The sequence below is a fragment of the Nylanderia fulva genome, unplaced genomic scaffold, assembly GCF_048542155.1.
Source record: "Nylanderia fulva isolate GAGA-0341 unplaced genomic scaffold, ASM4854215v1 Scaffold361, whole genome shotgun sequence".
NCBI classification, from domain to species: Eukaryota; Metazoa; Arthropoda; class Insecta; order Hymenoptera; family Formicidae; genus Nylanderia; species Nylanderia fulva.
The window spans coordinates 17,606-32,399 of record NW_028190435.1 but is presented as its reverse complement, the minus strand read 5'-3'; the positions used below and the strand labels follow the sequence as shown (position 1 = coordinate 32,399).

At 26.6% G+C, this 14,794-nt stretch overlaps 3 protein-coding genes and 1 long non-coding RNA gene across 5 annotated transcripts in view; 1 reads left to right on the top strand and 3 right to left on the bottom strand.

Annotated features, from left to right (window-relative positions):
• Positions 1-14,794, bottom strand: part of LOC114945146 (uncharacterized) — a 57,807-nt gene that overhangs the window by 31,227 nt on the left and 11,786 nt on the right. The gene's annotated exons all lie outside the window — the stretch shown is intronic.
• Positions 83-13,548, top strand: LOC114943344 (uncharacterized). The gene is made up of 4 exons (XR_003822001.2): positions 83-1,106; positions 12,426-12,633; positions 12,743-12,982; positions 13,200-13,548. It is a non-coding gene; the product is annotated as an uncharacterized LOC114943344 (long non-coding RNA).
• On the bottom strand, positions 3,919-8,676 carry LOC114943343 (uncharacterized). 2 transcript variants are annotated; one of them, XM_029318927.2, is made up of 6 exons: positions 8,353-8,676; positions 5,882-6,220; positions 5,351-5,789; positions 5,097-5,233; positions 4,842-4,956; positions 3,919-4,710 (listed from the first exon to the last, which is right to left on the bottom strand). In XM_029318927.2, the coding sequence occupies exons 1-6, from the start codon at positions 8,517-8,519 to the stop codon at positions 4,621-4,623; spliced, it is 1,287 nt and encodes a 428-aa protein (XP_029174760.2). In that variant the 5' UTR covers positions 8,520-8,676; the 3' UTR covers positions 3,919-4,620. The 2 variants fall into 2 exon arrangements, with proteins under 2 accessions (XP_029174760.2, XP_085341495.1); XM_085485369.1 differs by having other exon boundaries at positions 5,351-5,787; positions 6,003-6,220.
• On the bottom strand, positions 9,328-10,941 carry LOC146722149 (uncharacterized). Its single transcript, XM_085485375.1, has 4 exons — positions 10,512-10,941; positions 10,218-10,348; positions 9,946-10,079; positions 9,328-9,810 (listed from the first exon to the last, which is right to left on the bottom strand). The coding sequence occupies exons 1-3, from the start codon at positions 10,554-10,556 to the stop codon at positions 9,950-9,952; spliced, it is 306 nt and encodes a 101-aa protein (XP_085341501.1). The 5' UTR covers positions 10,557-10,941; the 3' UTR covers positions 9,328-9,810; positions 9,946-9,949.

Below are 14,794 nucleotides of genomic sequence, written 5' to 3'. Positions count from 1 at the left end.
CGCGCTCCGTACGTGCTGCGTGCGATAACCTTGGCCGCGCTGATAGCTGACAGCGCGCGACTGCGCAGTTCGAGTCGAGCTACCGCCGCGGTCGGACAATCTCGCGCGCGTCGCGCGTTTTCTCGCATCTGTCGTGTATTTTGTCGCGAGTCGAGTGACAGACGCGTGCGGAAGTACGGGACACGCGTGACGATTGATATGTCGATCGAATCGCGATCGGAACGATGTGAAAATACGTCGCGGGTTTCGTTAATAAAGTTGAAAGTAAACTTTTTCAAACGCGACGTGTGCGCCGCGTACCGTAGTCAGTGTTCTCAACAGTGCAACCGGAAAGTGCGCGAGTAGCTGTCAGTGGTGCCACGTGTCAAACGTGAAAATCGCGCAGTCGCGAAAAGGAGCGAGAAAGTCGTTCGTCGTTGAGTGAAGTTTTTTTCAAGCTACGCAAACGCGTAATGCATCGCGAGTGTATATGTGTATTGTGCGTCGGAATAAATGATTGTCTACAAGGATACATAGACAATCGTCGCGGCGGAGCTCGGAATAATTTCAGAAATTGGACGCTTCCTCGCAAGTAGGAATAAGTGAAGTTTGCCGCGAATTTCGTCGATTTAAGCGACACCTTATTATTGCTAAAACGCAGTCGCGATAAAGACGCGCCGAGTGAAAACAAGGAAGAATATCACATATATTTGTTTTCGCGAAGGACTGAGAAGCGGCGCGTACGTATTAATAAAACTAATTAAACTATTGAAAATAAATATTGCCTGCGAGCGAGTATAAAATCGGAAAAACATATCAGAAAAGTTTTTATTAAATTTGTTCGCAGACTCGTTTTTAAATACTCTACAATCGCTGCAAAACATGTTGACAATCTCACCGTGGATTTGCGCGAACCCGAGAATCGCGTGTTTAGTGTATTTTCGTAAATTCTTCGCCTAGAATGAAGGTTTTTTTTCCCGAGTCGTAAAATTTTAAAACGGTACGTGTGTATCGCGTCGCGAGTGTGCTTGAGTTTGTGCGAATAGAGTGTGAAGAGAGAATCGGCGATAAGCAGGTGGTCTTCGTGGCCGAGCTCGGGCTGCTTCTGAGAATTGAACGAGTCGAGGGTAAGCTTGAATTTCTTGTAGTCACAATTGTTATGTCTTCGTTGCTGTTAGTCTTCGACTTTTCACGTTTTCCGATCAAGATAAATTTTCTGCGGCACTTCTCGTAATATATTTTCTAAACCAAATAAATTTTTACGATTATATGTATAATTATACAATTATTTATATATAATTATATATAAAAAATTTTTACCGGGTTTCCGTACTGACATATAATCTCGTAAAGCTTGATAAAATCTTTAGTATTTTTTTTATTACGTTTATTTTTTTATCGGTCTAATTTTTTAATATCTTGTATAAATAATTATATAAATAATTATATATTTTAATTAAATAAACTAATAATATCGTTCCTATCTCTTCGTCCTTCTGTAAAAGAAGCCTGTCGGTATCGGATATACTGTTCTCGAAATGCGGTCCGGAATCTCTCTTCAATTTACTATTAAGAGAAAAAACAACAAGCGTATTTATCCTCGATTCTCCGAAAAGGAGACTGTAAAGATTAGCAAATGCAATTAAAGCATAAGTGACAGGAAGACAATATATCATGCACTCTTTGACTATAGAAAATATCTATTTTACATTATTCAATTTTTCTTGAAAGGATTAATGCAAAACTAATTTTCGATTTAATTACCATACGTCAGAATAATCGTACAGACTATGCGAACTCAACGCGGATGTTTGTGAATAAATCTCAATTCTAGATTTTTTAGTTACTATGTTTCCCTCTGATCCCCTTAAAAAGATGTAGAAAAGCAAAATATATCGGTCCAGAAGTTGCTGAATCGGGAACTTAGGAATTAAAATAGATATTCTAAAATTGAGAACCAAGTTGAGATTTATTCCTAAATAATCTTATTGTTAGCACTATGCAAATTCCGTGCTTCGTGCACAATTATAAGACATAGGGGAAAAATTAATTTTTCTTATCTAACGCACAAACCTTCGCCTTCGGTTCGCATACCCTTGTTTATTTCGAGACCAACTTTCTTATTCATTAAGTATATTTGTTCATTTATTTTTCAAAAGTTTATATTAATCACTAAAAAAAACTAAATAATAATATTTATATTTATCGGTTTTTCATTTACTCTTTTGGTAGCTTTTGAAGAGATGCAGAGATATTATAAAAAAAATTAAAATAAATATCATATTAATTTAAAAGAATTATTTATCTTATTAAATTTTGCGTTTCAGAATGACCTTAAATGTGTTTTATATCCAAGTGTGGAGTATATTTGCTGTTCTAAGCATGTGTGTTTCAATTATGTTTTTTTATATTTTCAGATATATAAAATATTTTGGTATAAGTGTTTGTACAATTATCTGATTTTAATATATTTCCTGATATAGAATAAGAAGGCCGCACACTTAAAACATTATGTATAAATTTCTTTATGCTTTATTTTTATATGATATATCACATATGTATCGATAGATAATAGGATGTAATTTTTCATCACAGATATCGCATCCTCCACGTTGTTTGTTATACCTTCTAAAATAATGCTACATCCATTGAAGAGATCCTCTGCATAATTGATACGATGAAAACATTCTTCGTTAATAGTTATGTTAAACTTTGTTATGATTTTTATTCCATTAAATTTATGTTCTTCTTTTGATTGTCTAACGAAATTAGTTAAAAGATTTTACATCATGACAAATGCGCCGCATAATAAAATCAAAGAATGAATTTATAAATTTAAAAAATACAGCACAGACATTTAAATTAATGTTCAGATTATTAATTTTAATTCAATTAAATTTGTTAAAACTTATTTCAATTTATAAATACAAATATTTATATGAATTATTAGTATTGTTAAGACATTATTTATAATATGAAATATATTTCAATCTTTCTTCCTCTCTTTCTTTCTGTTTATCTTTCGTTCTTTTTAATAAATAATGTGTAATATTTAAGAATTTCGACAATTTTATGTAGTTTACTCGCGCGTATATACGGGGTGTAAATTATTATATACCGTGATGTAGAAGATTATATATTGTTTAAATCGCTCGATCACTGAAGAAACATATTTGTAAAATTAATAAATTTATTTTTGAAAAATAAAATATAAGATGAATGTTCTAACAGAAGTTTCAAAGAAACGGAAATTAAAGTGTCACATTTTAATGACATTAAATGTGTTCTGTGCCCAAATGCGGAGTATATTTGCTGTCTCATCACTAAGCATGTGTTCCTCAATTATGTGTTTTTTATATTTTCAGATATATAAAAAAATTTTTTTTTGTATAAGTCTTTGTACAATTACCACATTTTAATATATTTTAATTTATATTTAACGTTGTTCGTTATGTTTCTTAAACTAATGCCTCATCCATTGAAGATATCCTCTACATAAAAGGAAGATATAACTTGTTGGAATTAGTCAAATTTTAAAGTCTTGCTTGAATCTTGCACAAATTTTTAAAATCTGCAATTATCATACAATATATCATACAAAATCTAATATCATTAATACGTTTTTATTGTCTTCTTCAACTTAAAAGTATTATATATATTTCAAAACATAATAATCATTGTCTTTTATTAATATACCTGTTTTTACTTATACAAATGCAACACTATCGTTTATAAAAGTTTCAAAATATTAGATATTAATAAATGGTAAATTTTAATTATGTCATATTTTGCATATACTTGAAGTATTAAAAAGAAGTTCATAAATTAATTAATTTTTAAACATTTTTAAATTTATAAATTTTACTGCACCAATTCAAATTCTTGCAATCACAATTTTTCTAATTTTATTGTTTATATTAATAAATACAATAAATATAGTAGAGAACGATAAATACATTTTATTCGTCGTTGATTCTCAATTGACATTGCATACAAAAATAGGGCATAGTATTTCTCTACAAAAGTCGAACATATATATGTATGTACATATATATGCGTCAATATAACATCTGTCTATTATGTTGGTCCATGCAACTATGGCATATTTTACGTTTTTATTTATTTGTGTTACTATTTAAAACAAAATCTAAGACACAAACTGTAAAATTTGTACTTTAATTGATTTTTTTGTGAATAAATGTTTCAATAAACACTAAATCACGTTAATTTATAAAAAATTGTAAATTATACATATTGTTATGTAAAAGAATTGTTATCTAAAAGAATCTCACAATGTTCAATATTTTTACAATTGTATATATTATATACTAATATGCGATTGTTAGTGCGCGGATGTACTTTACTCATATTGTACTCATATTTCTTAAAACATGATGACAAAAATAGACACAGATGCAGGCTCATATACTACTCAAAACACGGACATATTATGATATCTTGAAACTGTTTGCAAAATACGTCATTATGAGTATATATAAATATGCTCAAATTAATATAATTACTCACATTTTGCATCATATGTATATATAACTTGCATTCATAATACCCTATCATCATAATATGATTACAAAACATACAATACATTTTAATCATATCAGAAGATTTTATATAATGCTCTATTTAATTATCTTCATATAAAAGCCATTTTCTTATTATATATATATGTGCCCTTATAAATGCGTCAACGATATTTGTTGTATACACCAACATCTAAAAAAATTAAACATGAATATAAAGACGACATGTAAACAAAAATGTAATTATAAATTAGAAAATGAGAAATTGCACATTTCTCTTCTTTCTATACATATTTAGTGTAATTTAAATAAGTAATTTTCAACCTTTCTAGTTGTTAAGACTCGTCCCCAAATTAATGATCGATTATCAGTAAGACAATTCGGGTAATTCTTGTATTTTATGTAAAATTTTCGTGCATTTTCTAAATTATCCGTGACGCTGTAAACAATTAAAATATTACTTTAATCATTATGAACATTTTTATAATAAAAAATTATATATGCATGCGTATAATAAAAAAAAAGGAAGATTATTGAGAAATAATAATAATGTCGATTCTAATATATATCTATACTTACAATTTTGGTTTCCAAAATATATCGAAATTATCGATAATATGTAGTACTCGTACATCGCAACGTAGACCAAGTCTTCTAGCCACGCTATGAAATATTGTATATACAATGATATCTTTACCAAATTTACTTTGTAAAACCTATGCCAGGTATAATACAGGATAAATTAATCAAAGCGACAGAATATTAAGAACAACATATAACATAAACATATATGGTCCATAATTATATATGTATTATAATCTATAATATCTTACATAATCTATACACAAATATTTGATATTTTCGGGTGAGGAGATACATGGTCGAAAATTCAAAGTGCCAAATATATATTCCTGGAGTGTATCCATAATCTGCGTGCTTTCTGTTTCATTCCAATGATTATCTTCGATATTGTTGGTTTTCCAATAAGAAAAAGTTTCATCAGAAGTGAAGAATATCGAATGGTTCGGATGCTTCTTTCTAAGAGAATTCAGTACCTCTTGTGCGATTGTATCCAATGATGCACTTATATTCGTGTAACATACATCTTTTCGAGGTTGAATACGTTGTGCTATGAAAGTACAAATTTCTTCCAAAAGCTGTTCTTCAGGTTTCACACTATATCTGTCTAACTCATTTCGTATCCAAGATAGCTTTTCATAGTGAGACATTTCTATATTGCAATATTCTTCGATTGATTTGCGATCAATTCCTCTAAAAAATTTGTATATATTGAATTATTAACTAATGAATAAATACATTAAATTGTAATAATAGTAGCATTATAATATATATGAAGATCCTACTGTGGAAATTGTGTTAACAAGAATTTAAACTCCTCAATATAAAACATATTTTTTAGCACATCTATATGGTCATGTGTACTTTTAGGAACAGTAAATTGATTTCTATATTCATCGATATTACCGCTGAATTTCATGACATTTTCGAATGTTAATACATTAGCAATTAAGTCGAAGTAATTTTGATTTGCCCTATTATTGTAATAATAATCGTAAAAAAGAATTAGAGACAAATCATTTCGCAATTGAATCACAGATATTATGCCTTCTGTAACAAAGTTTATGTTTTTTCTATCTGTTGTTTCCTTAAGACTTTCATATTTTTTCTTTGCATAAGGCCATCTAAAATACGACCATAAAATATTGTAATAAATTTTTGATAATGATACTTAGTGTTGTGTCAAGATTATTTTAAAATTAGCTAGATAAAGATGAGAGATAAAAGTATGTAATTCATTTTAGATAGGATAAAGATGATTTTGTTTTAAGTATATCTAGACAAAATATATATTTATATGGCGATATATCTAGATAATTGTTTAGATAATAATATTTAAGATTGCTTACGTAAACACAGTTATACAAAACACATAAATTATAAAAGGAATACAATAATATATGTATTTATATTTTTATTTATATATTTTTATCGCTTTACTGTTTAGTTTAAGTATTTTTAAGTGCAATGACTCTACACCAAAATGATCTAAAAATTGTTCTAGATAAATTATATAGTAAAGATAATAATTTTTCATCTAAAATGCAGATATAAAGATAATTTATATTTTTACTATTTATATGCAGATAAGATGACGCCATAGTCCTTTCATTTAATTTTATTTAGATAACACATAGCAAACTTTGATGATAGTAAAACAATGTGATTGCACAAGTAATTTTCAAATTAATAAATTTTTTGAAGTATACAATTCAAAGCATGAGTACATGTATGTCACTTCTTTTTATACTTTAATCAGAAAAATAAAATATATAATATTCAATTTAAATTTGTAATTATCCATGTAAACATTTATTTTTGAACTACATATTCCTAAAAGTATATTAAAATTATATTTTCAAATTTTAACTTTTATATGTATATTGCGTAATTCTATATGTGTATTCTACATATTATTAATAAACATTAATGTGCGTGTGTGTATTCTTACAACTAAATATATTGAAGAATACATAGTATTTTAAAAATAAAGTTTAAAATCTTGGCCGTGTCCAAGTAAAATTTGGTGCCTTGTGCACCGGTATTTAATTCTAAACGAAAGATTATTTAGTTTCGTTAGGATAACGCATTGTCATCCGCGATTTGGCTCTTGTTGCCCGTCTTATACGTTAATTTAAAAATAAAGATTATGTTTTTGATATATATTCGTGATTGAAACAAACAAAATTGATATTTTTTAATCGTAATTCTATATGTGTATTCTACATATTATTAATAAACATTAATGTGCGTGTGTGTATATATTAAAATTTTTTTTAATTATTTTCAGAACAATTTTTCCGAAAGCATATTTACATACAATGTTGACTGTGTTTATAAATGTTACTTGGCATGCTTTTACTTTTATGAAGATTTTATTATGATTTCAATTATTTATTTAAAAAACCGATAAAAAAATATCAATTTTGTTTGTTTCAATCACGAATATATATCAAAAACATAATCTTTATTTTTAAATTAACGTATAAGACGGGCAACAAGAGCCAAATCGCGGATGACAATGCGTTATCCTAACGAAACTAAATAATCTTTCGTTTAGAATTAAATACCGGTGCACAAGGCACCAAATTTTACTTGGACACGGCCAAGATTTTAAACTTTATTTTTAAAATACTGTGTATTCTTCAATATATTTAGTTGTAAGAATACACATTAAAATAAATAAGCAAAGTTGATTTTACGTTACATTTTTAGTAATTAAAAATCTAAAAGAAATTATTTAATGATTAAATCTTTTCCGACCGATACAGGCCAATTAATATCTATTTAATTAATCACACAACGTTTCCTAGAATTTCTGTCGTTCTCAAGTGTAACGTCAAGTGTGCGAAGTACACCAAAATTATGGTCAAAACATTGTGGTCGAAACTTTGTGTGATTAATTAAATAAACATCATTTGGCCAGTATCGGTCGAAAAATATTTAGTCTTTTAATTTTTGACAGCCGAAAATTAAGAATTTATATCAGTATATTATATTTAACGTTTACATTCCATATATATATATATATATGTATATGTTATTATATATGTATATAACGGTAGAGTTTGTCAAAATTATTGAGCAATAGAAAAAAATAAAAGCGAATAATTTAATATGCAACATATCTAATTTTTCGAATATTTTTTATTTATTATTTATTTATAATGTACGTTTTTCGCAGATGTGATATACATTGTGCGACAGGTGTTAATGAGACAAAATAACAAAAAGATTTACAAACCACAAAAATTACCTTTGAGATAATTTTATTTCCAAGAACTTGTTATATGTGGTTGCTGCATAACGAAATTGCTTGCACACGCATCGAAAGTTAATGATATCCTCAATAGTGATAACGTTATAGCTGAGAATGATGGCTATTATCTCATCTGGTAAACACATTATCTTACAATCAGACATTATGAGAAACAAAACACAAGAAAGGATGTAAATTAAAGTGATTGCAATATACTATTCGCGTAATTAATTCCTTGCTTTTCGCAGTACACGAAATGAGTCTGCTGATTACAAAGAGCACAGATGTGTGTTTGATGTACACGAGAGATGTTTTCCACGATACAGACGGTCTGTTCTTTATTATAAAATTTGACCTCAAATTTTAAAGCATTATTGCTTGTTTTCACTAAGATATAAGTATAAGGACTTGCCGCGGCATGCGCAGAAAATGTAATTTAGAACTAGCAAATTTATCTTTTCTTCTATGCGCTTGAAAGATAGAATGTGGTAAATAATTAATTTATAATTTATTTTATTATCATTATTTATTTATTTATTGTTTTTGTTTATCAATTAAGTTTAATTAAAATAATATATTATTCAAATTTGTTTTATTCTTTTAAATTTCACCATTTTCCATGTATTTATATATAATATTATACGCTTTTATCGTTTCCTTCAATACAAAGAAATTATGTATATTTGAAAATATAAAAATCATTGTCTTTTATTAACGTACCTATTTATACAAATGCCAACTTATACAAATGCAACACACTATCGATTATATAAGTTTCAAAATAATAGATATTAATAGATGGCAAATTTATTACGTCATATTTTGCATATATTGAAAGTGTTAAAAAAAGTTTAAAATTAATTAATTTTTTTATTTTATAATTTATTAATTCTTTTGCACCAATTCAAATTGTTGCAGTTACAAAATTTTTTTACTTTATTATTTATGATAATTAATACAATGAATATCGCAGAAAGATAATAGCTATATTTTATTCATCGTTGATTCTCAATTGTCGAACATGTATGTATATATGTATATGTCAATAACATCCTATTATCTATTATGTTGGTCCGAATCTGTAGATTGATCTGTAGGTGGATTATATATTATGATAATTTCCACAGCATATTTCACGTTTTCATTTATGTTTACTACTATTTAAAATAAGACAGAAACTGTAAAATTTTTACTTTGATTTTTTGTGAATAAATGCCTCAATAAACACTTAAAACACGTTAAATTATCGAAAATTGTAAATTATACATAATTGTTATCTGAAAATATCTCACAATGCTCTTTATTTTTACAATGGTTTATGTTATATACTAACTAGCGATTATGTTAGTGCGCGTATGTTTTTTACACATTACAATTCACTTCGATTAATCCCAATTTGATTATTGTATGTCTTCTTATAATCATTCCAACAAAAATTTTTATCATGTGCAACATCTAAAAAAGTTAATTAAACATGAATAAAGATTGAATGTATACAAAGATCTAATTATAAATTAAGAAATGGGAGATGTACATTTCTTTTCTTTCTATACACATATAATGTAATTTATTAATTGTATAAGTTTCAACCTGTTCAAGTTCTTATTGCGGTGACGTGACGTGTTTCAAAGCACTTGTAACGTGGTAAAAAATCACGAAGACAGTTCGGGTATTTCTGGTTTTTTATGCAAAAACATCGTGCATTTTCTAAATTATTTGTGACGCTGTAAACAATTAAAATATTACCTTTATCATATGAAAATTTTTATAATAAAAAATTATATATGTATGCGTATAATAAAAAAAACAAGATTATCGAGAAATAATGATAATGTCGATTTTAAATATATATCTATACTTACAATTTTGATTTCCAAATTATAGAGAATTTATTTTCAATATCTAGTACATCGCAACGTAGACCAAGTCTTCTAGCCACGCTATTAAATATTGTATATACAATGATATCTTGACCAACTTTATTTTGTAAAACCTGTGCCAGATATAATACAGGACAAATTAATCAAAGCGAGAGAATATTAAAAACAACATATAACGTATACATATATGGCCCATAATTATATATATTATAATCTATAATAACTTAAATAATCTATACACAAACATTTGTTATCTTCGGGTACGTAGATACATACTCGAAAGTTCAAAGTGCCAAATATATATTCCTGAAGTGTATCCATAATGTGCGTACTTTCTGTTTCATTCCAATGATTATCTTCGATATTGTTGGTTTTTCAATAAGAAAAAGTTTCATCAGACGTGGAGAATATTGAATGGTTCAGATGCTTTTTTCTAAGAGAATTCAGTACCTCTTGTGCGATTGTATCCAATGATGCACTTACATTCGTGTAACATACATCTTTTCGAGGTTGAATACGTTGTGCTATGAAAGTACAAATTTCTTCCAAAAGCTGTTTTCTTTCAGGTTTATCTTTATATCTGTTCAACTCATTTTCTATCGAAGATAGCTTCACATAGTGAGACATTTTTATATTGCAATAACTTTCGATTGATTTGCGATTTCTAAAAAAATGTATATTGAAGTATTAACTAATGAGTAAATACATTAAATTGTAATAATAGTAGCATTATAATATATATTAAGATCCTACTGTGGAAGTGGTGTTAACAAGCATTTAATCTTCTCAATATAAAACATATATTGCAGCTCATCTATAGGCCCATGTGTACATTCAGAATCAAGTCGATTTCCATACAAACAATTTACATATTTATCGATATTACCTCTGAATTTTTTTACATGTTTTTTGAATTTCAATATAAGTTAAATTGGGTTATCGCGAAGTAATATTCATTTGATCTATTAAAGTAATAATAATCATAAAAAAGAATTAGAAACAAATAATTTCGCACTTCTTTCGTAGAATTTATGTCCATTGTAACAAAGTTTATGTTTTCTTTATCCTTTGTTTTCTGAAGATCTTCATATCTTTTCTTTGCATGGGGCCATCTAAAATACGATCATAAAATATTGTAATAAATTTTTGAAAATGATACTTAGTGTTGTGTCAGGATTAATTTAAAATTAGCTGGATAAAGATGAGATAAAAGTATATCAATTCATCTTAGATAGGATAAAGATGATTTTGTTTTATATATATCTAGATAAAAGATATATATATATGACGATTTATTTAGATAATTATTTAGATAATAATTTTTAAGACTGCTTATGTAAACACAGTTATACAAAACACATAAATTATAAAAGGAATACAATAATATATGTATTTATATTTTTATTTATAAATTTTTATCGCTTTACTGTCTACTTTAAGTATTTTTAAGTGCAATGATTCTACACCAAAATGATCTAAAAATTGTTTTAGATAAATTATATAGTAAAGATAATATTTTTTTTATCTAAAATGCAGATATAAAGATAATTCATATTTTTATTATTTATATGCAGATAAGATGACGCCATAGTTCTTCCATTTAATTTTATTTAGATAACACACAGCAAACTTTGATGATAGTAAACAATGTTATTGCACAAGTAATTTTTCAAATTAATAAATTTTTTGAAGTATACAATTCAAAGCATGAGTAGATATATGTGACTTCTTTTTATACTTTAATCAAAAATAGAAAATATATAATAGTCAATTTTAATTTGTAATTAAATTTATATTTTTCAAATTTTGATTCTAATATGTATATTGCATAATTCTGTAAGTGTATTCTATATGCAATTAATAAACATTAATGTGCTTATGTGTATGTATGTAATTAAATATATTGAAGAATACACATTATAATAAATAAACCAAGTTACTTTTATGTAGTATTTTAAGTAGCTGAAAATTAAGAATTATTACAGTATATTATATTTAACGTTTACATTCCATATATATATATATATATATATATTATATATGTATATATATAACGGTAGAGTTTGCCAAAATTATTGAGCAATAGAAAAAAATGAAAGCGAATAATTTAATATACAACATAAATGCAACATATCTAATTTTTCGAATATTTTTTATTAATTATTTATTTATAATATACGTTTTTTGCAGAAGTAATATACATTGTGCGACAGGCGTTAATGAGACAAAATAACAAAAAGATTTACAAACCGCAAGAATTACCTTTGAGATAACTTTTTTTCCAAGAACTTGTCATATGTGGCTGCATAACGAAATTGTTTGCACACGCATCGAAAGTTGATGATATCTTCAATAGTGAGTACATTATCGTCGAGAATGTGGCTTATCATCTCCTCTGGTAAGTACGTTATCTTATAATCAGACATTATGAGAAACAAAACACAAAAAAGGAATGTAAATTAAAGTGATTGCAATAAACTATTCGCGTAATTCCTTGCTTTTCGCAGTACAAGAAATGCGTCTGCCGATTACGAAGAGCACAGATGTGTGTTTGATGTACACGAGAGACGTTTTCCACACTGTAGACGTTCTGTTCTTTATTATAAATTTGACCTTAAATTTTAAAGAATTATTGCTTGTTTTCACTAAGATATAGGTATAAGGACTTGCCACGGCATGCGCAGAAAATGTAATTTAGAACTAGCAAATTTACCGTTTCTTCCTATGTGCTTGAAGGATAGAACGTGGTAAATAATTTATTTATTATTTATTTTATTATCATTATTTATTTATTTATTGTTCTCTATACATATAAGCTTAATTAAAATAATATATTTTTTCAAATTTATCAGTTATTTTAAATTTTACTAATTTTTATGTATTTATATTATGTATTATTTAAGCTTTTCAAATTATCAATTATTTTATTAAATTTTATAAATTTTTTGTATTTATATTTTACAGTTTACAACTCCAATGCTGTGCATTATGAAATATTCTCGATAAGAGAGAAAGGGAAAGAGAGATTTACATTTTGCATTTTTCAAATCTTTACAGATAAAATTCTCAGCTAAAATAAAATTTCCGACTTACAATACAAATATTTAATAATTGATGTATGTACATAGTTTATATAAGACTATGCTACAATTTTATGTAGTTTTATTCGCGCGTATATACGGGGTGTATATATTCTAGAAATCTAAACTTTATAAGAATATAAAACTTTATGGATTAAATACAAACTCAAAATGAACCGACTATGCGAACTCAACGCAGATGTTTGTGAATAAATCTCAATTCGAGATTTTAATTCCTATGTTTTCTTTTGATCTCCTTACAAAGATGTAGAAAAGCAAAATATATCGGTCCAAAAGTTGCTGAATCGGAAACTGAGGAATGAAAATTGAGATTCTAAAATTGAGATAAATTTGCAAAATTTGAAATTATGTTAATATCATACAAAATCTAATATCATTTATAAGTTTTTATCGTCTCCTTCAATACAAAAGAATTATGTATATTTGAAAATATAAAAATCATTGTCTTTTATTAACATACTTATTTATACTTATACAAATGCAACACACTATCGATTATATATGTTTCAAAATAATAGATATTAATAGATGGCAAATTTATTACGTCATATTTTGCATATATTGAAAGTGTTAAAAAAAGTTATTAAACTAATTAATTTTTTTATTTTCAAGATTTATTAATTCTTCTGCACCAATTCAAATTGTTGCAGTCACAAAATTTTCTTACTTTATTATTTATTTAATTGAATACAATAAATATCGCAGAAAGATAATAGCTATATTTTATTCATCGTTGATTCTCAATTGTCGAACATGTATGTATATATGTATGTGTCAATAACATCCTGTTATCTATTATGTTGGTCCGAATCTGTAGATTGATCTGTAGGTGGATTATATATTATGATAATTTCCACAGCATATTTCACGTTTTCATTTATGTGTTCTACTAATTAAAATAAGACAGAAACTGTAAATTTTTTACTTTGATTTTTTTGTGAATAAATGCCTCAATAAACACTTAAAACACGTTAAATTATAGAAAATTGTAAATTATACATAATTGTTATCTGAAAATATCTCACAATGCCCTTTATTTTTACAATGGTATATGTTATTTACTAACTAGCGATTATGTTAGTGCGCGTATGTTTTTTACACATTACAATTCATTAATCCCAAATAGATTATTATGTGTCCATATAAACGTTTCAACAAAATATTTTATCATGACCAACATCTGAAAAAGTTAATTAAACATAAAAAAAGATTAAATGTAAACAAGAATCTAATTATAATGTAAGAAATGAGAAATGTACGTATCTTTTCTTTCTACACACATATGATGTAATTTATTAATTGCTTGTCAATTTACAAGCATATTAATGACTTAAAATTAATAGAAGTAATAAATAAGTTTCAACCTTTTCAGTTCTTATTTTGATGACGTCATGATTTGTTTCACAAGACTTGTAACCTGGTAGATAATTATGAAGACAATTCGGGAAATTTTCGTCT

What these genes read in the sequence shown, in the direction of transcription:
- LOC114943343 (XM_029318927.2), bottom strand. Translation starts at nt 8,519, where the DNA reads ATGTCTGATTGTAAGATAATGTGTTTACCAGATGAGATAATAGCCATC. An exon ending in AATATTTGTGTATAGATTAT is followed by an intron (nt 5,234 to 5,350) that starts GTAAGATATTAT and finishes TACCTGGCATAG; the next exon opens with GTTTTACAAAGTAAATTTGG. An exon ending in GAGTCTTAACAACTAGAAAG is followed by an intron (nt 4,711 to 4,841) that starts GTTGAAAATTAC and finishes TAATTTTTTTAG; the next exon opens with ATGTTGGTGTATACAACAAA.
- LOC146722149 (XM_085485375.1), bottom strand. Translation starts at nt 10,556, where the DNA reads ATGGATACACTTCAGGAATATATATTTGGCACTTTGAACTTTCGA. An exon ending in TTGGCACTTTGAACTTTCGA is followed by an intron (nt 10,349 to 10,511) that starts GTATGTATCTAC and finishes TATCTGGCACAG; the next exon opens with GTTTTACAAAATAAAGTTGG. An exon ending in ATAATTTGGAAATCAAAATT is followed by an intron (nt 10,080 to 10,217) that starts GTAAGTATAGAT and finishes AATTGTTTACAG; the next exon opens with CGTCACAAATAATTTAGAAA.